Genomic DNA, 25,542 nt, shown 5'->3' on the forward strand with positions numbered 1-25,542 from the left:
AACCAGCAGGTCAGGACTGCTGGAGGCTGGGAATCAAGAAATCCAGGTGTGCCCTGCTCCTGCCCTTTATCATGGAGTCTTAGGAAAGTCACGCAGGCTCTCTTGACTGCTTTTTCTTTTGTAAAAGAAGACATTAGGACTTTGCATTCTTACCTTGGAGTGTGAAGATCAAATGAGATGATGTATTGAAAGTACAAGGTAGAGAAGATAATGTAGGATAACGTTTAGAAACACTCACTCATAGTTTGGCATTTCTTATCTCCTTTATTCCTCCTCCCATACATTTAGCTAAGCTGTACTATGCTGATTGCCTCAGTGTGACAGCAGGGGAGGAGGCAGAAAGAGACCCCTTTCTGGCTTTTAAATTTCAAGTCTGGCCCATGCAAGAAACAGAAAGGCCTAATCAGGGACAAAATATTTGGGAGAAAACATGGCAAGTAAAATCAAGCATAAATCAAGTTAATCTCTATAATAAACGGTGAGTACCTAGTCTGCGGGCAGTACTGAGGGGGAAGTCATATGAGCTTAGTCACCTTAGTCCAGGTGGCAAAACCTCTGCGGAGTTTTGTGGGATACAGCAACTGAGAGGACCTGAGAAATGAAGTTATTAAGGAAAATGAGGGAAGAAATCTGTATTGGTCAGCATTCTCCAAAGAGACAGAACCAATGGGAAAGAATGGATAGATTAGATGGATGGATGGATGGATAGATGGATAGATAGATAGATAGATAGATAGATAGATAGATAGATAGATAGATAGATAGATAGATAGATAGATAGATAGATATGAGAGAGGACTAATTAAGGCAATGATTCACACAATTATGGAGGCTGAGGAGTCCCATGGCAGGCCTTCTGCAAGCTGGAAATTCTAGGATGCCAGTAGCATGGCTCAGTACAAGTTTGAAGGCCTCAGAACCAGGGAAGCTGGTAATATAGCTCTCATCCCAAGGCTGAAGGCCTGATAACTCAGGGGGCTGCTAGTGCAAGTCCCAGAGTCCAAAGGCCAGAGAACCTGGACATCTGTTGTCCCAGGACAGGAGAGGAAGGATGTTCCAGCTCCGAGAGAGAGAGCAAATCAGAATTTCCTCTACCTTTTTGTTCTCTCCAGGTTCACAACTGATGGGATGGTACCCACCCATACTGAGGGCAGAACTTCCCCATTCAGTTTACCAATTTGCATGCCAATCTCCTCCAGAAACACCCTCACAGACACACCCAGAAATAATGCTTTACTAGCTGCTATAGTTTGGATGTCTGACCTTTCCAAATCTCATGTTGAAATTTGATCCCCAGTGTTGAAGGTGGGGCCTGATGGGAGGTTTTTAGGTCATGGAGGTGAATCTATCATGATTAGATTAATGTGAGTGAGTTATTGCTCTATTAGTTCCCACGAGAGTTGGTTGTTTAAAAATAAGCCTAGCACCCCCAGCCCTCTCTTTTGCTCCCTCTCTCGCCATGTGATCTCTGCACATGCCAGCTCCCCTTTGCACTCTCCCCTGAGTGGAAGCATCCTGAGGCCCTCACCAGATGCCCAGTCTTCCAGCCAACAGAACCATAGCCAAATAAAGCCCTTTTCTTTATAAATTGCCCCACCTCAGGTATTCCTTTATAGCAACAAAAATGGACTAAGACACCAGCTGTCTAGGTATCTGTGAATCCAGTCAAGTTAACACGTAAAATTGACCATTGCAATATTTTTCTTCTTCACCAAAGTTTATGGGCTATTTTACTTTTGTTTGCTTTGTGAAGTGCTACCTTCATGGCCCAGGGTTTTTCTCAACAGCTCTAGGGTTTATCTGGGTACTCTGTTTCTGAGTCTCTGAGGAATCTCATCAAAGTCTCTTTTTCTCCAATTCCATTCCAATTCAACTCAAAAAACATTGCAACACCTACTCTACCCACTGGAAGCATGCGAGATTTTTCATGGATATAGCTGAGCCCTCACCTCAAGTTGCTTACAGTCTGTACAGACAGGCAGCTCTTCTAGTCCCCATCTTCCAAGAATTAGAGCCTGAAAAGAGGTCGCAAGGGGCTTGGGAATCTCACAGAGGAAGGAGAAAACAATAATAACATTGTGAATAAGAAAATTTCCATTTAAATGCTCTTCTTGTTTTCAAAGGCGTGTCATATTTAAACCCTTCATTCCCATTACTTATTAACTCAGTACAGAAGCAGCTGAATTTTTATATATTCTCATTTTATTTAAACTTTCTTTATTAAAACTTAAGCCAGAGAATCGAGATTCTCATCCTAGAGACCTTAAATGAAAGACCATGTTGTATCGACTTAAACAACTCCCTCCAACCATATCTGATCCATTTTTTAAATTGAGAAAAACTAAATGAAAAAACATTCCAAAATGTTGGTAATGTTTCTTTTGTGGGCCTCTGGTGCACAGAGCCCCCCACACTCCACGCATTTCCTAGGAGTACAGTACTTGCCATCCTTTCTGCTTTGAAGCTTCTTCTCCCAGGACTTTCCCACTCACAGCTTCCCAGAGGTGTTTCCTGAGACCACACACCCAATGGGTCTCAGACAGTTTCCTGTTTTGTCTCCTTGGCAGTACTTACAATTGATGCCTGAAAATATTTACTTTTTATGTTCTTCTTTCTCTCCTCCACCAGCATGTAAATTCCAAAGGGCTGGGACTGTCATCTTGCTCAACATTGCTTAATTGCCCATGGCAGGGTGGGTGGGAGTGGGTGTTGTAAAAGACAGTGGAGTTCAAGCAGCAACCAGCATAGTCTGACTTGCAGCCATCTGTGGCATTGGCTAGTTAATCATGAAGTGAAATAGATAGGAAGTCTACTCAATTCTTACTTGATCTGTATAAGTAGAAAACTTCTATGACAAGTGAATGAAAACCTAACTTGCATCATAAAAACAGAGTCATGTCCCCTCCATCATTCCCAGACTGGAGCTGGATTACAGACCCAGAACCAACTGAATGAAGGGGAGGCTGGTCCTCCTTGAAGAAGGATCTTGGTACACAGCTAAATATTTATACTGTTAATCTTTCTCCCAGCTTCCCCAAAGGGACTGAAGGCCTTTTACCAGGAAGAGTGTACATGGGGGAAAGGAAATAATCAGACTTCTCAGGGCTTGTGGACACTGGCTCTAAACTGACACTAATTCCAGGAGACACAAATGTCACTGTGGCCAACCAGCCAGAGCAGGGACTTATGGAAGTCAGGTAATCAATGGTGTTTCAGCTCAGGTCTGTTTCACAGTGGGCCCAGTGAGTCAGGCACTGAATCCATCCCGTGCCTAATTCCACACTTCTGGACTGCATAATTGGAACAGACCTACTCAGCAGCTGGTAGAATCCCCACATTGGTACAGAATCCCTACATTTAATTGGTACAGGGCCTGTCCATCAACTTCATTTACTAGGAATTTTAGAACAAAGAGAAGTTCTAGGTCAGAGAGTCCAAACTTTTTGCAGATTGAGGTGCAGTGGTGGGACCAGGAGTAACTCAGCTAGGACTTAAATTGCAATTAAAGTCAATTTAAACTTGCAACTCTGTAAATAAGTAAACTGTACATTCTGAATCCAAGGTTTACCTGTGTGTTGATTTTATCAAAATTGCTACAGATTTCCAGTTGCTATGTCTTATTTCGTTGCTGAAGCATCATTAGCAGCACTGTTTCTGCATACAAAGGGGACTGGAAGGAGTTCTTATTTTATTTTATTTTATTTTATTTTGTTGTTTTATTTTGTTTTTTTGAGATGAGATCTCTCTCTGTCACCCAGGCTGGAATGCAGTGGTGCAATCATGGTTCGCTGCAGCCTTGACCTCCTGGGCTCAAGTGATCCTCCTACCTCAGCATCCTTAGCTGGGACCACAGATGCATGCCACCACACCCAGCTAATTTTTAAAAATTTTTTGTGCAAACAAGGTCTCCCTATGTTGCCCAGGCTGGTTTCAAACTCCTGGATTCAAGTAATCCTCCTGGCCTTGGCTTTCCAAAGTGCTGGGATTGCAGGCATGAGCTGCTGCACCTGATCAAGTTCTTGTTTTAAACTGAGATCTTCTTGGGTTTATATTTTATTGTCTCCACATGTGCTTTCCTCTTAATTCATCAAACCAAGTCATGAGCATATCTTCTTAGAAACACAAATATGTCCAGCTGACATATTGTGTGTGACTTTAAATGTTTATTCAGTACAATGAATGATTTTCCTGCCTGGGGACAGCAGTGTTTCGTGGGAAGGAGGACTAGGACATCACCAATTATTCATCTGTCTATCACTTCCCTAAACGAATCTCACACCAAGAAACAGACACTTTCCTCCCCTCTTTTGTTACAGAAAATTAGAAAGATGGGAAATGGAGTTGGCACCATTGATTCATTTTCATTTGATCCGGAATTAAATTATTTGTATCCAGTCACTGTTAATTACGAGAATGATAGTACTTTGGATGCCAGGCAATATCAGAGTCGGGAGTTTCCCACTGAAGTCCTGGCATTGCTAAGCAGGAAGGTCAGGAGAAAAATATAACAGCAACAGAAATTAAAATGAAATTTCAATGTGTCTGTATATCATAAATTAAAGAATAGTAATTTCTTCCTCTGTGAATAGAGCCTACCAAATGTGTACTTCACAGCTATTTGCAATATTCATTCATTAGCTGTATTGAGTTACAATAAGAATACCTTGGCTTTATAGAAATCATCATCATTAACTGGAATTATTCAGAGTACGTTATATGTAGCATCCCATTTATTTCCACAGTTGTTTTAAATAATTAGTCATGTAAAAATGGTGTGCCTTTTTTATTAGAAAATTGAGGCACGGATTGATTATTGCTTCCAAATGTTCAACAGACTCCCAAGTCTTCTGAATTTTAGTCTGATTCTGAGCTATGAGATTTTTCCCTTCAACGTAGTCTTTTACTTAAAATAATCATATTGGAAAAATGCAGTCATTTAAAATTGTTTAAGACTTTTAAAATGTATTTTATCGAATACCTCTCTAGTGCTTGCCCCGTAAGAGATGCTGTGTTCAGCACTTTATACTAGTAAAAATTGGCTCTCATTAGTGACCTGATGAGAAAGATGCATGCATTATTCATATATCTTAACTATACGTTATAAATGAGGAATTTGAAGTACAGAGAGGTTAAGTTCCTATCTGAGGTCACACAGTAAGTAATGTAATCAGGTTTCATACCTAGGCAGTCTGGCTCCAGGGCCCATGCTCATAACCATCTGGCTGTGCTGTGCTTCAGACTCAACCAGAAATGTCTCTGATTTCATATGGCACAAGGTATACATGATATGTGCTCATACATGTTTGAACAGATCAGTCCAAAAATATCTCTGGCCCCGGGCATCAGAATGGAAAGACCTTCCCCGATATGTAAAATGAGGCAACAGTCAAGATTATCTTTAATCCAAAAATAACCTCAAACCCAAATTGTAAACAGTGGGTGAGTGTTTTCTTAGAGCTACATTGTCCAACATGGTAACCACTAGCTTCATGTAGCTACCAAGTACTTGAAATGTGACTAGTCCAAGTTGAGATGTGCTGTAAGTGTAAAATACATAGCAGTGGATTTCAAAGATCTAGAACATATAAAAGAATGGAAAATATCTCAATAGTTTTACTTTAATTATATGTTAAAATAATATTTTACATATATTGGGTTAAATTAATATATATTAAAATTAACTTTACATGTTTTTTTGTTTTAATGTCTTTTCTAGAAAAATTTAAAATTACATATGTGGCTCACATTTTCTATTGGAAAGCACTGTCTTAGGCAATGCTTTTTACTTTCCAACAAAAAGGCTGACCTTTTGGACACACTTTGTTTCCCAGTATACCTTCGGCAAAGGTACTATTGATCACAAAGGAGAAGGAACAGAACAAAAGATCTTCCAGACCCACAGTGTATAATTGTGAAAAATTAGCCATATGCACTCTTTAGAATTCACTCCGTGGAGCCCACAGCAGGAATCTGTGTGCTTCATGCCTGTACCTCCAACAACTGGTGATGTGCCTGGCCCAGAGTTTGACTGGGTGAGGGGGTGGATAGAGGGATAATGGGTGGATAATGGGTAAATGAAGGGTGGGTGTGAGGATGAGTGCAGGAATGAATGAGGAAATGTATACAGCAAGAGGCTAGATACATCTGCATGTTTTATCATTTATTATAGAACATCATAATGATCATTGCCATCTTTATTCATGTCACCTTTAGATGCTATGGGAAGGCATTCTTCCAACTGTATCAATAGCTAATTTTTTTTCAAGACAGTATTGAAGTCCTGATCCATGACTATGCCACTTCCCTCAGTGGTATTAAGTCTGCTACTGTGGATGCATAGACCTCCACAGTTTTAGGGGGTTAGGCCACCAATCTGATAGCAGACCAGGGCTAAGGGAGTTGAATTGCAGCTATTTTCTTAGCAATGCAGTTTTTCCCACAAATTATATACTTAAAGATCAGTATTTTTTAAATAACCAATTTTTCTACTCATTATTCTACTCATAGTTTACATAATATTTAGAAAATGATAACTTCATATATTGAAGAATATTATTTTTCAGATTGTGGCTTTGGAAATTGAAGGACTAAAGCTACCCAAATCATCCATCCTTTGGCATTGCCACTGGGCACAGGAAATTCTTGTTCTTGATTTGATGATGAGTTCAGTTACCAGTATGTGTTTTTCTCCCATTTCTATCTTTATCACTGATAGCAAACATGTGCCTTCTGATCTATACAGCAACCTTATTTTCTGTGCCGACCTAGCCTATTCAGAAAGAGCATTAGGTCTGTGCTCTTTCATCTGAGCCTCTGAACAATCTCCCCAAGGTCTGTGATATTCTATTTACCTTCATAAAGTGGAAGAGACTGAAAGGTTCATCTTTGGACTGCTGTTCTAATCCCTTATTTCTGGGTCCAATTTATAACATAATAAATTGGTTCTGAATTGCTTTGCAATTTGCTTGACAATTCAGTGTCTTCTCTCCTTTTTGTTGATTCCGAGTAAGAATTAAAAGAATATTTTTCATGCAAGTTATTTGTAGTTGTGATTCCTGACATAGGCCAGACCATTCACTAATCTTTTTATAATCCTGTAATATTTGTCTTATAAAAGCTGTCAGAGTCAGCTCTTGGTAGACCCTGCCCTCTGTTTATTATTTGTATTGAACATGTGACTTTACAATAATTATTCAACTTTCTCCTTAATTATGTTCTTGCAGAATGCCCCATTTTCCAATGGAAATGGGAGATGGAAGATTGAGGTAAAGGACTGCTTGACAATTATATTGTGAAATAAGTTAGAATGAATTATTCTTTGTTACATGCTAGATAGAAAATTAAAGCAGAACAGAATTATTCAGTAGAATCCCTTCTCAAGACAAAGAATCATCAAACATTCCATAATTTATCTCGAAAATGCCATGCTTCAAGCCATTTTAAGTATAGTTACTCTTTTTATCTGTAACCTCCCTCTTGCATTGCAGAAACCTGAACCCCTCCCCACCTTTTCCTGAAACAGCCTGCGTGCGTACATCAGTGTGATGAAGCATGGGAACAAACATCATCCCCACTGGGTTGCCATCTGAACTGGAGTAATATGAGGCATGGCTGTGAAATTCACAGGGTTAAGACAGTCAGGCTTTCCAGTTTCCCAGTGAGGTTTGTGCAGAGAGGCAGACTTGGCATACTCTGTCATCCTGCTGTGCTAAACTGATTTAACTTGTGTGCCGCACATTTCCCAACAGAGGAGAAATTTTGTCTGCAATGCTAACACATTCTTTGCTTTACACAATATACCACTTGTGAATTTGCCTTAGATTATTGAGGAAAATAAATGAATATGTTTCATGATATTTACCAGATGCCTAGTATTGAGTCGTGTGCAGACCTATTGAGGTATTGTGCGTGTGTGTGTGTGTGTGTGTGTATGGTGTGTGTGTGTCTGGGTCTGCTTGCCTGTGTATTGGGGAGGTTCTGATTCATTCTAGGAATGTGTTTAATACAGAATATTTTAGTTTCTTTATATTTGGATAATTAAAGTTGCAAAAACCGAAAACTAATATTACTTAAGGAATAACTCCAACTGAAATTTCAAATATTAGCATTCTATTTCATTTGTATGAATTAAGTTATTTTGAATCTGGCTAATCTCACACCTACGTAGAGTGTGAATTTCCATTGTTATTCCTTCTTTGCCTCTTATTACCAAGGATAATTAAGGTTTGACATTTTTGACAGATAATAAAATAGACTTAATATCCAATACTGAGAAAAATTCTTTATAAGCCGCTCTGATCTCATTGCTTCATTTATGTAAACATTCCATTAAGTATAACTTGAAAAAAAAGAACTTGAGCAGATTTCAACAGTAACTAACTGATCATTATATAATGAACACTAAACTCTCCATGTTAACTGGATTTAAGGGTGTGTTACCCATCAGTTAATGTAAAAGATATTTGTGTCTTATTTTATAGACTTTTATATAAAACCAATTATATTTTCCACATTAGCCCCCCACTGCAAAAGTTTCTGAACCCTAGCGCTATTAATATTTTGGACTGGATAGTTCTTTTTTGTAGGGAGCTGTTCTGTGAGTTGTAGGGTGTTTAGCAGCATCCCTGGCCTCTACCCTCTAGATGCCAGCAGCACCCCCCAAGGTATGACAACTTAAAGGTTTCCAGAAGTTGCCAGACATCTGCAAAGAGCAAAGAGGGGGCAAAGTCAACTCTATTTAAGACCTACTGATACGTGAGAATTTAAGGACTTTCATTTAATTTTTTTATTTCTTCATATATTTTCAGAAATTGTATCTCAGTGTAATAAACAAACAAAAAAAAAAACAAATAAGGAAATTTTTAACCCCTCACATACAATATTGAGGTAGAATCATAATGGGAAAGTTCTTTTTAATTTATAAGATTTGGGGGCTGGGGAGTGGCAGATTTTTCTCATCTTCAAAATTTATCAGAGGAATCAAATTATGTTGTAAGACCTGAAAGCTCTTGCTTTATCTCTTCCCTAAATATTTTTCTGATGATCATTATAGCATCTGCAACCTTTTTCTGAAATGCTCACAGGTGTTAAGAAGCTCCTGGAATGCCCAGTGGGATTGCCCAGTGTCCTCTGAGCAGTTCTAAGGGAGCTCTCTCCATGACAAGGACCATCAGATCATTTGGTCAAGAGGTGACCACAGCAACTAAGGCATAGAGCAACTTGGGAATTCTTTGCGGGCTCCATTGCTGTCAAAACTTTCAGTCCAGAACCCTCAACTTCTATTATGGTCATATTGGTTCACAAAGTGAGGTATATCTTTCTATTCACTGGAGATACTTAAATCATCAGAACAGATTACTCCAGGAGACTTGGTATGCCAACTACAACATTGAAGAGTCTGGGAAATTCAGTTATTTTGCGTGAACACTTAGCACATGTCCCCTGGGCCAGTTAATGGGGACTCAAGAATGAATATGATATAGTCCCCACCTTCAAGGGGTATATGGGGTGTGAAACACTAGTAATAGTAATAGTTTTTTCTCTGCTTAAAGGACATCACAGTAGGACAAGGAGTAATTTTTTCCCCAAAGTAGATGATCAGCCCACAATAAGAAATGTGAATGCTTGGATTGTTTTATATATTGCTGAATCTAAATAACTTTGCAAAGAATTTAAATAGAAGCCTTCTCTAATTCTTCAGTCTCACTTATTCCTTAGTATTCCTTAGCAGTTCCTTGCAGCCTGCTTTACAAATATTGAGAGACATCCAGAAAAAATAACCATGTGAAAAAGAGTCATTGAATAAAAACCAGCTGGATTGCCTAGAAGCTCCTACAAGTTGGTATATTCTTATGTAACAATGATTTGTTTAAAACTAATAGGCAAATCTATAGTCTTCCACTTGAAATTATAGCCACACTGCAAAAAAAAAAAAAAAAAGGAAAGAAAGAAATTATAGCCACACCAAAGTACATTTATCTTGGTCCAGAGGGTGCTGGCATATCCTGACATACAATTGTGCCTTCACGGAATTTAAGTTATAGTTATTAACAGGATGTCCAGAGTCCTGATGAAACATTAATGAGGATGTGAAAAGTCAGTAAAAACTAGGATTATTTTTATGCCTTGAGAAGTGAAACCATAGAGTAGGGAGCTGGGATTTTATGGTGCAGAGAAACGGATTCTTCACGTCAGATGAAAAACAGGAGTATCAGAAAATTATTTGTGACACAGACATTTTATTTCACACTAGAATTGTGTGTTATAATGAAACCACTTAAAATCTGTTCAAAATATTGTTGAGTTTTAAAATTCAACTAGCTTACTGTACCAATAAGCATCACACATTTGTTTTTTGTCATGATTGATATGTGGTATTTGTTTTCAGGGCGTTTAATGATCACAGATAGCAAGCAAGCATGCAGCTTACTTCTTGAAAGGGTCTTACTCTGTCACCCAGGCTGGAATGCAGTGGCCCTTTAAGGCTCACTACAGCCTCAAACTCTTGGGCTCAAGTGATCTTCAGGCTCCCAGTGGTCTTTGTAGACAGCCTGGTGGAGTCTCATGGCACAGAAGATTAATTAAACGATGTCTTTCAATTTTGCTATCTGCATTCCATCAAAAAATTAAAATAAAATAAAATAAAATTCAACTAGCTATATATTGTATGAGCGCCTCAAGAATCCCAGACAAGAGAAGTGTATGAGTCTAATATGGTGCAGTATAGAGAAAGCTCTGAGCTGAAACAATCCACCACATGCATTTGTTTCTTGTTTGAGGGTTTGGTTATGGACTTGGACTTGGTTGGCTGCGTCTGTGTGTGATGGTGCTAAATCTGAAGACAGGTTGAGTCACACCTCTAGAAATTTTAGGTAGAACCACTGCTGTTATAGCCCAGAGAAACTGATATAGATGCCTAAAGTCTGTGAATTTTAAACTCTTTGAACAGGAACTCCCACTAAGAAACACACTGTGACCCATTATATATTTTATATATGTACATTATATATTACAAATATGTTTATAACATAAATTTCAGAAAATGATACTTATGCTTATCCTTATTACTTAGGTTGCACTTAAATATTTTATCACTATCTCATTTTTTTAAATGCTGTTTACTGTTTATAGCTACTAAAGTAAATTTTGCAACCCATAGATTGGAAAGCACCAGCCTAAGTGGTCTTCCCATGTCCACTGATGGGTAACTATGGCATCACTTTAAACAGAGGCAAATACATGAAATGGTGTTGTATTTTCACCTACCAGTTGATGCAGGATGACATTGTAAATCCTATGGTTTATTTGGTACACTAGTTTGCTGCCAAAATGACCTTTCCCTAAATTGTATTTGTTAAGGACACTGCCAATACTTCTTTATCATATCAAAGGCTCTAAGAAAATCAGTTATTGCTAAATAAATAAACATGCTTTACTCCTTGACATCAAATTTGCATGAAATGTCAATAGCAATTTACCTTACAGAAATCTGAACAAAAATGAATCAGTGCGTACTTCCTAACTGTATTAGATTTTGTGTCATCTCAACCATGTACTTATGTTGTGTGTCTTTTTAAACAAATACTTTAAAATTCACATATTGCTTGGAGTGATAGTAATATTTTTCTTTACTACCTTGCTTTTTGAGGCAGTGGTTCCTAAAGTTTTAGGGCTAACACCTATTTGAAATTGTGATGAAATCTTGGCCCTTCTCCTAAAAATGAACACTATTTTGATTCCATAAACCCTCATTTGAGCACCCTTACCCTGGGTAGAGGTCACTGTTTCTGTCATCTCCCCAGAGCTCAGTCAGCAGCTCTTATAACTAGCTTCTACTGAAAGGAAGCATTATATTCCATTCTATTGATATCTAAACTACCAGCTCCTTATTTTTTTCTACAAGTGTCCCTTTCATGTTTACTTATTTAGCAGTACTATCTACTGGATTGGGACTAGAGCTAATCTTGGAAATGACCCCATTCGTCCTGTGTTTGTCAACCCATTAACCTAATTTAGTGCTGCTGTGGGTAGCAGTGAGTAAATACAGATTGCAGATAGTACCCTAGAGGTGTTTGAAGCTGTTTCCAAAGCCCCCACATCATGAGTGGGACATGGCACAGCAACTATTTTTAAAAACAAGTTAATTAAAATTTTCACTAGATTACAAGAAATCAATGTAAGTTTTTATAAATATCACGTAAAACATTCAACCATAAGCTGAAAAGCCAGCAGAATCTCATGTTAAGCCCTATAAATCACCTGAGACAAACACCACTGCCACCTCTTGGTAACAGCTTAATTGCAGGTTCAAGTTTTTGGAGGGATAATAAACCTTTATTAAATATAGAGACTATAATTTTTATATTGTAAAATAATAGAAAATATGTTTGTTGATATGCTGGGATAGGGAGAAAGCATGTGTTGTTAGAGTTTGCTTTGTCTCTGCCCTTTGCATTTCACATTAGCTGTCCACACCCTGATTTCATGTATTCTCTGTACGTCTTGGCAGGATTGGAGGAGCCATACCCACTGTGTTCTCATACTTTGCTGAAGTGCTGGCCCGGGAAAAGCGGGGTGAACACCTGAGCTGGCTCTGCATGTTCTGGATGATCGGTGGCATCTACGCCTCTGCCATGGCCTGGGCCATCATCCCGCACTACGGTAAGAGGCTGGCCTTGCACCAGCTGGGCAGTCACTTCATTTTGCTTCAGGCTCCATTCCCATCTTCTTCCTCTCTTCTAAGGACTACTTTGAGAAAAACTACTCATACTCATGTTTCTCCCTTTCATAGTACCCAGGAGTTTTTCCCTACTGTGTAGAGATCTGTATAAAGTAAGACTGTGTCAAATGCCCTTCTGGTTATATTAACATAATGGGGGGAAAATGTTTCCCTCTACTATGCTTTCACAACATTTCTGGTCACCAAAATGTGTAGGGTATTTTCTCCCACTGACCAATTCTCCAATAGCTGGGTGTGCTACAATTTAACTCAATTCTGACACTATGTTACTTGGGGTTAGAGTCAAATGGCACAGATTAAGGGCTCAGTCCCACAGGACTGCCCCCTATTTCAGAGGCCAGTTGTAAGTCCAGGCCTCTGGAACTTCTGACTGAATAGCTATAAATGGGAGGTCCCTATACCCCCCACCCTCAGGTTTGATCATTTGCTAGAATGGCTTACAGAACTCAGGGAAACAACTCTCATTCACCAGTTTATGGCAAAGGATATGGCAAAGGATGTAGATGAACAGCCAGGTGAAGAGAAACACAGGGCAAGGTATATGGGAAGAGGTGAGGGGCTTCCATGACTTCTCCACCTCACCACCCTCCCAGTGCCTCCACGTGTTCAACAACCCAAAAGCTCTCCAAACTCCATAGTTCAGGGATTTTTATAGAGGTTTCTATAGGCATGAATGATTAGGTATGATTGATTTTTAACTCAATCCCCAGCCCCTCTCCCCTTCCTGGAGGATGGGGGTGGAGCTAAACGCTACAAGCTTATGATCATGGCTTGGTCTTTCTGGTGACCAGCCCCACTCAGGAGCCCACCAACAGTTGTCTCATTAGAACAAAAGATGCTCCTATTACCCAGGAAATTCCCAGGAATTAGGAGCTCTGTGTCACGAACCATGGATGATGACCAACACTTATGTTTCTTATTATAATTACAGCATCATAGTGTACTATTGCAGTTTACTGTTTTTAAAGTAATCTCTTTCATTTGTTTCCTCTGTACTGTCAATGCTGGGGATTCCTCTTCCCTCTGCCTCTCCTACCCTAAGTGGAGGTGGGAGGATACACAGATCATCAGCAGCATATAAGACAACATGACTTATAGTTGTTCTTGGAACTGCCATACATATCAGACACACAGGAGTGCCTTTACTCAACTCCTGTGGGCTCAGTCCAAAGATCAGCTCCATATCAGCCTCACCTCTTCTGGCAACTCAGAACTGGGATGGGAGCAGGAAAACTCCTGTTGTATCGTCTGTTGAACTGCAGAACTTTAGAGGTGACTCTGCTTGTCCACACTCCCATATCCCCTCCTTCGTTTCTCCTAAGCTCTTACTGTTCCTGCCGCCTCAGAAACCTGTACAGGTTGCATGTTTCTGAGCAATACTCCCCCTCAGAAGCCAAAAGCTGCAAGTTGCTTCATCTACAAACAGTGAAATGAATGGAAAGGTCAACTGAATCCAGAAATCAAATTCAATATATCAGGAAAGGGGAGAGAAGTGTTCTGGTTATGTGTGTGTGTGTGTATGTGTGTGTGTGTGTGTGTGTGTACATGCACACACACGTGCACATGTGCCCAAACAGGCTAAAGTTTGCAAAATAGGAATACTGTATAAATTAAAACCACATGACTTCAGAAACTCACTGTCTGCTCTAATCTAAAAAATTAGATTTCAAAAACTCATTCTTTGTTCTTTTTTTATTTCTCTGCTTTTGTTTTAGAACAGGGTAATATTTCATTATAAAACACAGTTCTGTTAGGGAACAACCTTGGCGAAGCTGACTCATTGCTAAAACCAGACATAGACTTTAGTATTTAGATGTATTTAATTTGTTTTTTTAACTGAGTTTTAACATGCTGAGTTACAAAATCATGTCACACTCTTTCGTTTGATGAACCTGAAAAGTTACATGAAAACTGAAATCATATTTAACAACAACAAAAGGAAGATATAAGGAATTGGTTATTCACGTTGAGTTCAGGGTACCAAGCTCAAGTGGTGAGTTTTTCATTTTTAAACTCTTTAGTCACTTGTGGGCCAGAGATGCCCTCATACAGGCAGGTCCCCATATCCACCATGAGGCTTGTCTTCTGCCACCATTCGAGGAATTCAAGATTTTTCTTTTTAATTTGAGATCTCAGGACCTCTGCCACCCTCAGAACCTTCCTCAGTAGAGCAGCGTCTAACTCATGCCCCACTCAGCTTGCTGGTTCAAGTGGAAAAGCCACTCAGGAATTGTTTTATAGGAACTATGTTTAAGAAGGTGAATAGGAAATGCAGAGTCCAGCTTTACCCATCATTGCTCCATAGCCACTGCTAGTCTATCCATTCATACCCTTTGTGCATATTCAAATAAGGGCAGCTCCAGGTAGGTAGCCAGAAGTGCTGCCCCCCTTATCATCTCTGCCAGCTACTCACGGAGGGCTCAACCTGGCAAATTTATACAGCAGCTAAAGTGCTTCTTTCTCTCTCTCTCTCTCTGTCTTCTTTTTTTGGATTCCTTCTTAGCCAGCCTTCAGGCCAGACTTGTTCTCTTTTCAACCTCTGATGAAAGCATTGCTCCTTGGCTATGGCTGAGCTTTCTCTCTGGAGCTCCTTGTCTCCCTGGTTAATGGCTCTTTCCTGGTCCTCCCTTCCCATCATATCACTCAGAATTTCACCTGCTGGCCTTCTTAAACTCATGACTCACACTGGCTTCTGCAGCCTACATGTGTCCACCAAGCCCAGGCATGACTGTTTTTATTTTTAGTTTTCTTTCTCACTAGGGATTCAATTCCTCCGACTCTGCCTTTCACACATCCCTGTCCTTGAACTCTGGATGGTTCCAGATTTTCTCTCCTGCCTCGCCACCGGTCAGTCAGTGCCGACCCACAAAGAATAAGCATGATCTCCACCTTGCTTTTTCCAAAGTACACTTCAGATACTTCTTGTTTATAGCTACAAGGGCTAATTAATTCATATATAACTGGAATGAGGGAAAGTTGGGAATCATAAACAATACATGAAAAGTTGCAAAAACAATGGCAACACAACAAAATTAAATGTCGGAGGCTGACATCAACTTTTATGTTGACAACACCTTGAGAAATAATGACCTGGTTAGGAAATGAGTAATGTAAATATGAAAACCTTATGCCATTGCTTTTCTAAAGGATTTCCATGGCCAAAAGTGTGGCAAGAAAACATATATTTCATTCAATTCTGTCCACAAGTTAAAATTAACAAGGAAAAACTTTAAAAATAACTTTGCCAAGGTCACTGTTATACTCTTGCAATTTGAAGAGTTTTAATTTTTGTTTTAAAGTTTAATTTTAAAAATCCTGTGCTGAGGCTTCTGGAGTGCTAATGACATTCTGTATCTTGAGCTGAGTGGAGTTTTTAAATGAAGTTTTGAATTGTAAAATTCATTAAAGTGGGTGCTTAAGATGTGTGCATGTTATTATATGAATATTACACTTTTTCACAAACACTTTTGAGTATGTTTACCACCTCCCCCATACCCTAAAAACACTCATGCTTGAATTTGACCCCACATCAATCAAATCAGATTCTCTGGACAAGAGACACAGCATTGAGAGTTTTTATTCTATTTTTTTCAGCTTTATTGAGGTATGATTGACAAATAAAAATTATATACATTTAATGTGTAGAACTTGAAGGTTTGATATATGTGTACATTGTGAAATGATTACCACAATCGAACTAATTAACATCTTTCGTGTGTGTATGATGAGAACACTTACTCTCAGCAAGTTTCAAGTATACAATACAGTACAATATTATTAACTGTAGTTACCATGCTGAATATTAGATCTCCAGAACTTATCATCTTGTAACCTAAAATTTGTACCCTTTGACCAACATCTCCCCCCATCCCTCAGCTCCTGGTAACCACTCTTAACTACTCTCTGTTTCTATGAGTTCAACTTTTCAGATTTCACATATCGTTGAGATTGTGTGATATTTGTCTTTTCATGTCTGGCCTATTTCACTTAACATAATGCCTTCCAGGTTCATTCATGTTGTCGCAAAGGGAAGGATTTCCTTGTTTTTAAAGCCTGAACAATATTCCAATATGTGCATATATGTGTGTGTGTGCGTATGTACATATGTATACACAAACAGTTTTAAAGCTTTACTGTTTTTACAGTTTTATAGTTCTAAAGTTACATTTAAGCCTTTAATCCATTTTAAGTTGATTTTTATCTATGGTGCAAAAGGAGGTTCCAATTTCATTCTTTCGCATATGGATATCCAGCTTTCCCAGCACCATTTGTTGAAGAGACTATCCTTTCCTTATGGGGTACTCTTGCTGCCTTTGTCAAAGATCAGTTGACTGTATAAGCATGGGTTTATTTCTGGGCTATTCTGTTCCATTGGTCTGTGTATCCGTGTTTATACCAATACTATACTATTTCAATTACTATAGCTCTGTAATATAATTTGAAATCAGGAAGTCTCCAACTTTGTTCTTCTTGCTCAAGATTGCTTTAGCTATTCAGGGTCTTTTGTGGTTCCATACAGATTTTAGGATTGTTTCTTCTATTTCTGTGAAAAATGACATTGGAACTTTGATAGGGATTACATTGACTCTGTAGATCTGTTTGAGTAGCACTGACATTTTGACAGTATAATTCTTTCAATCCATAAATACAATATATCTTGCCATTTATTTGCCATCTTCAATTTCTTTCATCAGAGTTTTATTGTTTTCAATATACAGATCTTTTACTTCCTTTGTTAAATTTATTCCTATTTTATTCTTTTTGATGCTATTGTAAGTAGGATTGTTTTAATAATTTCTTTTTCAAATGCTTCATTAATAGTGTATAGAAACACAACTAATTTTTGTCTCTTGATTTTGTATGCTGTCACATTGCTGAACTCATGTATTCTAACAGTTTCTTGGTGGCGTCTTTAGAATTTTCTATATATAAGATCATGTCATCTGCAGAGACATGCTCTTATTTTACTTTCTTTCTTTCTGATTTTGATTCCCTTTATTTCTTTTCTTGCCTAATTGCTCTGGCTAGGACTTTCAGTACTATCCTGAATAGAAAGGACAAGAGTCTTACTGGTCTTAGAGGGAAAGCGTTTAGCTTTTCACCATTGAGTATGTTAGCTGGGAGCTTGTCATGGATAGCCTTGATTATGTTAAGGTACATCAATAGTTTTTAAAGCTTGTAGGTGGTTCTAATGTGCAGCCAGGTTTGAGATTCTTCGGCTTCCTTTCCATGGAAGGCCCAGTGGGTGACCTCAGAAGTCTGTTTTTCTGCTGGGCCCCTAGAACTTGATGGTATGTACTGGGTGGGAGTGGGGCAATGCGAATGAGAATAAGGAGAACAGTGAGCCTGACCTGTTCAGTGTTTGAGTTTCCATATTGTTGGTTTCATCCACGCAAAAACCTGTCCATCTGTTTTAGAATCACACTTAAAAAGTAACTTTGACATCTAGATATCTCTTCTTTTCAATGATACATCTTTTAACTTTGCCTAAAATAGACAAGGGGCTAAAAGTCTATCCACTTTCCCTGCAGCCTCTGAAAAAACTAAAGGCTTATATCTCTCCTCTGAAATCTGCATTGTATAAATGATGCCATAGTCCACAGAAACAAGAGCGGGTCCACCCCTGCTGCTCTGTCCTCTTTCACTGAGGAGGCCTTTGAGTGCGCACCACTCCCTGTGCGTTGAATTTGCACCCTGCAGGGAAGGAACACAGGAGTGTAATAAAGTGACTCAGAGCCAGGACCTCAGCCTTCTCATATTGGTAACAGGCTTTGCTCTGGAGAGAAGGAATGGATAATTGGCATCCACACGGCAAGTGTATTTCAAATGATAAATAACACACAGGCTTGTGGACAGAGGTGTTCATTGTTTCCGGGTGTTGCCGTTTAGTAATTAGGGCAGAGCAGTCAGTGCACAAAGCCTGAGCCTGATGCTGTGAGACTGGAATTCTGGCCGCTTATAAGCCTCTGATGCAAAGTAGACCTTGAGTGGGTCACTAAGGATTCTGGAAGGAAATCTGGAAGGAGTCTTATGAAGTTAGACACTAGAATAGAGGATTGGATTGCTCTAAGGGCTAGTGAGTTAAGACATGGGCTATGGCCAGGGGTTTTCAGTGGACAGTGGAGTCCACCTGGCCTGCTGAGACCTGGCTTTTGTACCAGTGTGGAATAGTAATGGTGCTTTCTCTTCATATCACTGCTGTCAGAGTTGAAATTTTCCCCGGAGACAGATGGTTGCTAACATCTGAAGGTTCCCAACATGAATGGACCTTACCCAGTGCTGACAAGACCTTAGGAGGCAGAGTGCTTTGCTGTGGTCATACCAGCACCTTCCCTGCCACCACTCCATTCAGGAACTTCTGGGCTGTCTGTGTCTCCCCCATGGCAAAGAGCAGTCTACTAGAGCAAGGGAGGAGGAAGAGCAACAAACCCAGAAGGAAATACCCTTGCCTCAAAAATCAGGTGCCTGTAACAGCTGAAAATAGGTATTTAGAATTGGCGTGGCCGGGTGCAGTGCCTCACAGCTGTAACCCCAGTGCTTTGGGAGACCGAGGCAGGAGAATTGCCTAAAGCCAGGAGTTTGAGAAAATTTGGCTCTTCTTGACGCAACACCCATTCTCAAGCCTAGGCCTTCTGACCCATAGTGGGAATTGGCTACTGGTTCCGAAATAAATAAGCAGTACCTTCAAGAACAGATAGGTCAGGTGGAAAGGTTCTCTTTCAGCCTTCCTGCCCTTCCTTTCTCTCTCCACACTCTGTAATAATCAGGGCACATCAGCATTTAATGGAAGCCCCAGTGCCTCAGGGGAAATGGGAACAGAGAGCTGAATCACAGGCACTTTCCACTGTTGGCTGAGAGCTTTCATTAGCCCAGGCTTTGGAGTTGCTGCTGGACTGCGGCACTGTCCGCTCCATTAAACCCTCTGTCATCATTTTTCCTTTTAAATTCATGTGCGCATCAGATGAGGTGTTCTCCCCTGCTGTGTGCATTACAGTGTGTAGCAAAGACGTTCAATTAGCTAAATGGGAAAGTTCTCATTTTAGCACGAAAGGCCACAGCTCTGAAAGCCCACAGTGCACTGGGCCTTATCTAGCCCCTAGAATAGCCCATGGCCTCTATCTGGCCAGCCCTTCACTGCAGATGTTGTAGAGCCAAACTAGGGGCTCCCAAAAACTCCAGACTTACCCCACCCTACCTCTCCAGCCATGATGAGATGTCCAGGCTTAAAAATACGTATATTCCCAAGGTTGTCCAAATTACCAGAACGTCCCTACTTCCTTTGGCTGGCAGGAGAGGCAATAGCTGTCTAATTAAAGAAGGAAGCAGGGAAGGATTCCTGATTCCTCAACCAGACAGATACTTGACAAGAAAGAAGAAGAAAGTCAGCTTCCTTGTCCACAAGAAGAAATGCACTGTGGCCAAGGGAAAGAGGTATAAAGTGAGAGGAATTTTGAGTCTCATACCTGCTACTTCTGTGAGCCCTGTCAAAGCTTTTCAGTCTGATCCAGCCCACTCTCCTAGTCAGCATTGTGGTAAGGATTAAGCAAAATAATCTTGTTAGAACACCCAGTGCGTGTTTGATGCTCAAAAATGGCAGCTATTATTGCTATCAGGTCATCCTACCTGAGGTACCCAGATTATCAGAGCAGCCCAAATGTGAGCTACATGAAAAGAAGAGGGAGAAGGAACTAAAAAGCATAAACCCTGGCTAAAGTTTGAGATTAGAGAAGTCAGAGGAAAGGAAAAAAAAGATAGAAGCTAAGACAAGGAGAGAGAACCAAGGTATTAAAACAATACTGTAAAATCTTGATGATTTTGTACCCAATAAATCAGAATCCTCCATTTGTCTGTTGGGTAATTTAATATTCAAGGGGCATGTACTATATAAACACCCATTTTCAAGGCCATGGTGCTATCATTCCCAGATAGAAATAATGAGAGTCTGACAACTCTAACCTGCCAGCATCAACTACCAGCTGATTCCGCGGGTTATATGGGCAGCACCAGAGCCAAGCTCTATCGCAGCAGCAAGATGTCAGAGATCCTGGAGACAGGCAGTCAGTGCAGTCGTTAACAGCATTGGCTGAGAGGGAAGGCCCTGCTTCCAAGCCACCTCTGCCCTCTCTAGCTTTGTCGTCTTTAGGACAGTTACCTAGGCTCTCTGGTCCTCTGTTTCCTCATCTGTAAAATAGGCACAATAATAATATAACCTAATATAATTGCTGCACAATCCCATTACTGGGTATATACCCAAAGGATTATAAATCATTCTACCGTAAAGACACATGCACATGTATGTTTATTGCAGCACTATTCACAATAGCAAAGACTTGGAACCAACCCAAATGCCCATCAATGATAGACTGGATAAAGAAAATGTGACATATATACAACATGAAATACTATGCAGCCATAAAAAAATAATGAGTTCCTGTCATTTGCAGGGACATGGATGAAACTGGAAACCATCATTCTCAGCAAACTAACACAGGAATAGGAAACCAAATACTGCATGTTCTCACTCATAAGTGGGAACTGAACAATGAGAACACATGGACACAGGGAGGGGAACATCACACAGCAGGTCCTGTTGGTTGGGGTAGGCAAAGGGAGGGAGAGCATTAGGATAAATACCTAACACATGTGGGGCTTTAAACCTAGATGACGGGGTGATGGGTGCAGCAAATCACCATGGCACATGTATACCTATGTAACAAACCTATACATTGTGCACACGTATCCCAGAACTCAAAGTAAATTTTAAAAAAATACAATTGCTGTATTAAAGGATAGCATACAGAAAGTGGTTAGCTTTGCACAGTGCCTGGCACAGATGTTCATTAAGTGTAGTCTCGTATTTTCCTATTTGGGACTGAAGTTTGGGTCAGGGAGGAAGAATTAAAAAGAGGAATATTTAAAAGATTGTACTCACCTTGTCCTAACCATGTTTTCTCAATGGTTCACCTGTCATTTGAAGTTGTGGAGATGGATAAGATTAGAGGTATAGGAACAGAACTTGTAAGGCATGCCAAAGTGTCCTGTGCCCACTACTCCAGGGTGTCAGGGCAGACCTCACATGATAACTGGGGTTCCTCTCAGCAGCCCAGCCAGGACAGGCAGGTACCAGGTGGCCCAGAGCCCTGCCCTCTCAGCTTTGCCATATTTCAGTGAGTGTTACAGCCCTGATGCTTTTATGTTCAAGAGTCAGAGTAAGACATGACAGAGGGAAGTGATTTGGTACATCGACTTACACCAGTATTATTTTTCTTAATTTGTTAATTTAATTTGTTAATTTTAGGATCAAACTTTTATTTCATCTCAGTGAAAGAACCCTTGGCTTCCGATTTCCTTCAGTGATGGTTCACTTTTCCCCATGCAATAATAAGATGCATCAGTCAAAGAAACAATGATGACATAGTCTTTAAGGGCCTAAAAAGTGGATGTGAAATTTAAAAAAAAAAAAAAATTATCATGTGTTTAAGTGCATGGCCATTTCTTTGAATGCATCTGTTTCATTGTTCATCGTACCCAGAAGCAAGTGTTTGGAAAGTCTCATGTGCTGAAACATGACCACAAGCCAGCTCTCCCAGCCCAGCCTCCTGTCTCTCTCCCCATCCTCTTTGTTTAATAGGGGTAATATGAAGCCTGTAGGGAAGGCATCTATCAGCTGGGGTGCAGATAGTCCCCACAGACCCCAAAGACATCTATTTACTTTCTTGAGGGATTGAGAGTTCTGCGCCGATCTGGGAAACACTTTTCAACATTCTCACGCTGACCTTCGAGGTTTGTATAGTGAACTCAGAGGAGCTACCTCCCCTACTGTGAATTTAAGCCAATTATCGTGGAATTGAAGTCTGAACTCTTCCATTCAAGCTCACCAGAAAAGGAAGGGTAGTCAGGCATTTACTGAGAGCTTTCTGTGTCCCAGGCATTGTACCTGGTATGTTATCTTATGCACCTGATCCTAAAATGGGGAAATGGGCTTTAAAATATGGCAGTTTCCTGCTCTGGTGCTCATGTGAAGAACTGTATGTTCCTATGCTGATAGCACTGCAAGTGACCCTGTCAAGCAGGGGTTTGTGACCATACATCCCTCTGGTAAGTGGGTGAAGCCCACAGACCTCTTCCCAAAATAATGTTTTTACATACATAAAGTGAAATAAATAGGATTATAAATGAAATCAGTTGTTTCAAAATAGTATTATCAAAATGTATTAGCATATTAAGTAACAACATGTAGTGACAGAGCTAGTAGCTACCGCAATTTTGAAGTAGATACAAGTGTAGAAGCTGGAAATCAACTAGTGCATTCTTCTGAATCCTAGGAAACCACTGGACCCCAGATTCTCTCCAGAATCCATTTCTTCACTTTAGTTAAAAATTAGAATTGACAGGGGGGTGCAGTGGCTCATGCCTGTAATCCCAGCACTTTGGGAGGCCAAGGTGGGTGGATCACTTGAGCTCAGGAGTTTGAGGCCAGCCTGGGCAACATGGCAAAACCCTATCTCTACTTAAATTACAAAAATTAGCTGCGCATGGTGTCAGGTGCCTATAATTCCAGCTACTTGTGAGACTGAGGCACCAGAATTGCTTGAACCAGGAAGGGAGTGTGTCTCAAAAAAAAAAAAAAAAAAAAAAAGAATTTACTAGATAAAAAGGAAAAGCCAAATTAACAAAGGCATAAGCAAGATAAAAGTTTGTTTTATATCACATGAAAGAAGTCTGGATAGAGGCAGTCCAGGGCTGGTGTAGTAGCTCAGCAGTCATCATCAAAGGCCCCAATTCCTTTTATCTCACTGCTCCTCCATTCTTAGCACATTCCAACTGTAGGGTTACGTTCTAGGCAGCACAAAGTGGGAAGGATGTATAAGGATATGTCTGTACTCCCAGAAAGAACCTTCCTGGAAGTCCCACACAAATCCACTTGAATCTCATTGACCAGAATTTCAAGACAGAGAAAGTCTTGGAAAGGTAGAGTAGCTGCTTATTTCCAGCAGCAGGGAGAATACAAATCAGTGTAGAGTGGATACAGGGAGGCAACTGGCCATCTCTGCTGCACCATTTCATTCTTACTCTGGAAAATGTTTTTTGAATGTTCCTGCATTTCATAATGTAATGTTTAAGTGTGGCCCTTCCATCCATTTTTGGATGCCAGAAACAAAAAGCAACTCTAGCTAACTCAACAGGAATTTCTTGGAAGGCTGTTGGATAGCTCAGGGAATGGTCAGGAAGGCTGGAGAACCAGGCTCAGAAAACAGCAGAAGACAAGGGAATCCTTCCTTAGATGGCTTACGTGGCCTTTCAGCAAAGTCAAAATTTCAGCACTCAGACCCAAAGAAAACACTTACAGTGTAACAAAAATTGGCCCAAATTACACAACTTCAGTTTTAGTGCATCAGGGGGCTTTTAATATTGTTAGATTTTCTTCCAAAGTCATGGGGAGTTTCTGTCTTTGCAAGATGCAATCCTTAGGGGCGCTGCCTGCTGTTAGTAAATCATAGTTACCCAAGCATGACACTGTGGACAAGTCACCCCAGTGCCCTCATTCAGATAAGTGCTGAGTACACACTAATGTGTGTCGGGAGGAGAATCTGGGCCCATTTGAAGGTAGACATAGTTTGGGCTGCTGTGGCCTTTCTATTTGGTTTCAGATAATGTAGATACAGGGATCTCGAGACCCTCAAGCCAGTGTGCCTCCTCTGCAGCATTTCAGAGTGGCTCAGACTTCCCTAGTTCTCAGATCACAGTTGGCTGGATCCTGGGGCTTCCCCAAACCACATGTGAATCCGAGCCTTACCAGCAGACTAGATCCCCCCTCAAATCCTGGAGACCTTGACCTACAAAAGAGACAAAGGCACCCATACCTATGGTAAATAACAACAGAAACGTTGGTTTTATTTACTGTAGATATAGGTGCCTACTCCAGGAGCTGTCGATGTTGGGGTTTGCCCTGAAAACAAATTGTGAATAAATTGTGAATACATTTTATACTATTAAAAAATTAGTTTCAAAAATCAATGGCAATATTAAATGCTAGAAAGGAGGCAGAGAAACAGCATCTCTCATGCATTGCTGGTGGAAATGAAAAATAGTTATAGACACTCTGGAAAGTGGTTTGACAGTTTCTTTAAAAACCAAACATACACTTAACATATAACCCAGTAATTGTACTCTTGGGCATTTATCCCAGAGAAATAAAAACTTGTATCCACACAAAAGCATATGCATGGTTATCCATACAGCTTTATTTGTAACACCCAAAAGCTGAAAACAACCAAAATGTCCTGCAATACTATAAAATACTACTCAGCAATAAAAAGAAACAAGTGATTGCTATAACAGCTTGTATAGACCTCAAGGGCATTTTGCTGAGTGAAAAAGCCAGTCTCAAAAGGCATTTATGTAACATCCTAGAAATGACAAATAGAGAGGTGGGAGAACACATTAATTATTGGCAGAGGTTTGGAATGGTCGGGGGGCGGGGGGTATATGACTATAAAGGAGTTGCATCTGGGAGAACCTTGCATTGATGTAATAGTTGGGTGTCTTAGTTTCCAATGTGGTTATGTATTAATATACATATACATATGTATAATCTACATGTGATAAAATAAAACAGAACTATATACACACATGCACTAATGTCAGTTCCATGCTTTCAATATTGTCTATAGTTTTGTAAGATTAACCATTGAGGGAAACTGGATGAAGGGTACGTGGGATCTCTCTGTACTATCTTTGCAATCTTCTGTGAATCTATAATTAATTCAAAGTAAAAAGTAGAAAACAAATGAGTAATACCT

General features: G+C 40.0%; 1 protein-coding gene across 2 annotated transcripts in view; it reads left to right on the forward strand.

Moving 5' to 3' along the window:
- SV2C (synaptic vesicle glycoprotein 2C) overlaps nucleotides 1–25,542 on the forward strand; it is a 272,270-nt gene that overhangs the window by 115,607 nt on the left and 131,121 nt on the right. For both annotated transcript variants that reach the window (XM_025388314.1, XM_025388313.1), the window contains exon 4: nucleotides 12,509–12,660. In XM_025388314.1, coding sequence (XP_025244099.1) covers nucleotides 12,509–12,660 — 152 coding nt within the window. The remainder of the gene's footprint in view (nucleotides 1–12,508; nucleotides 12,661–25,542) is intronic.

The sequence above is a fragment of the Theropithecus gelada genome, chromosome 6 (assembly GCF_003255815.1).
Source record: "Theropithecus gelada isolate Dixy chromosome 6, Tgel_1.0, whole genome shotgun sequence".
Lineage (NCBI taxonomy): Eukaryota > Metazoa > Chordata > Mammalia > Primates > Cercopithecidae > Theropithecus > Theropithecus gelada.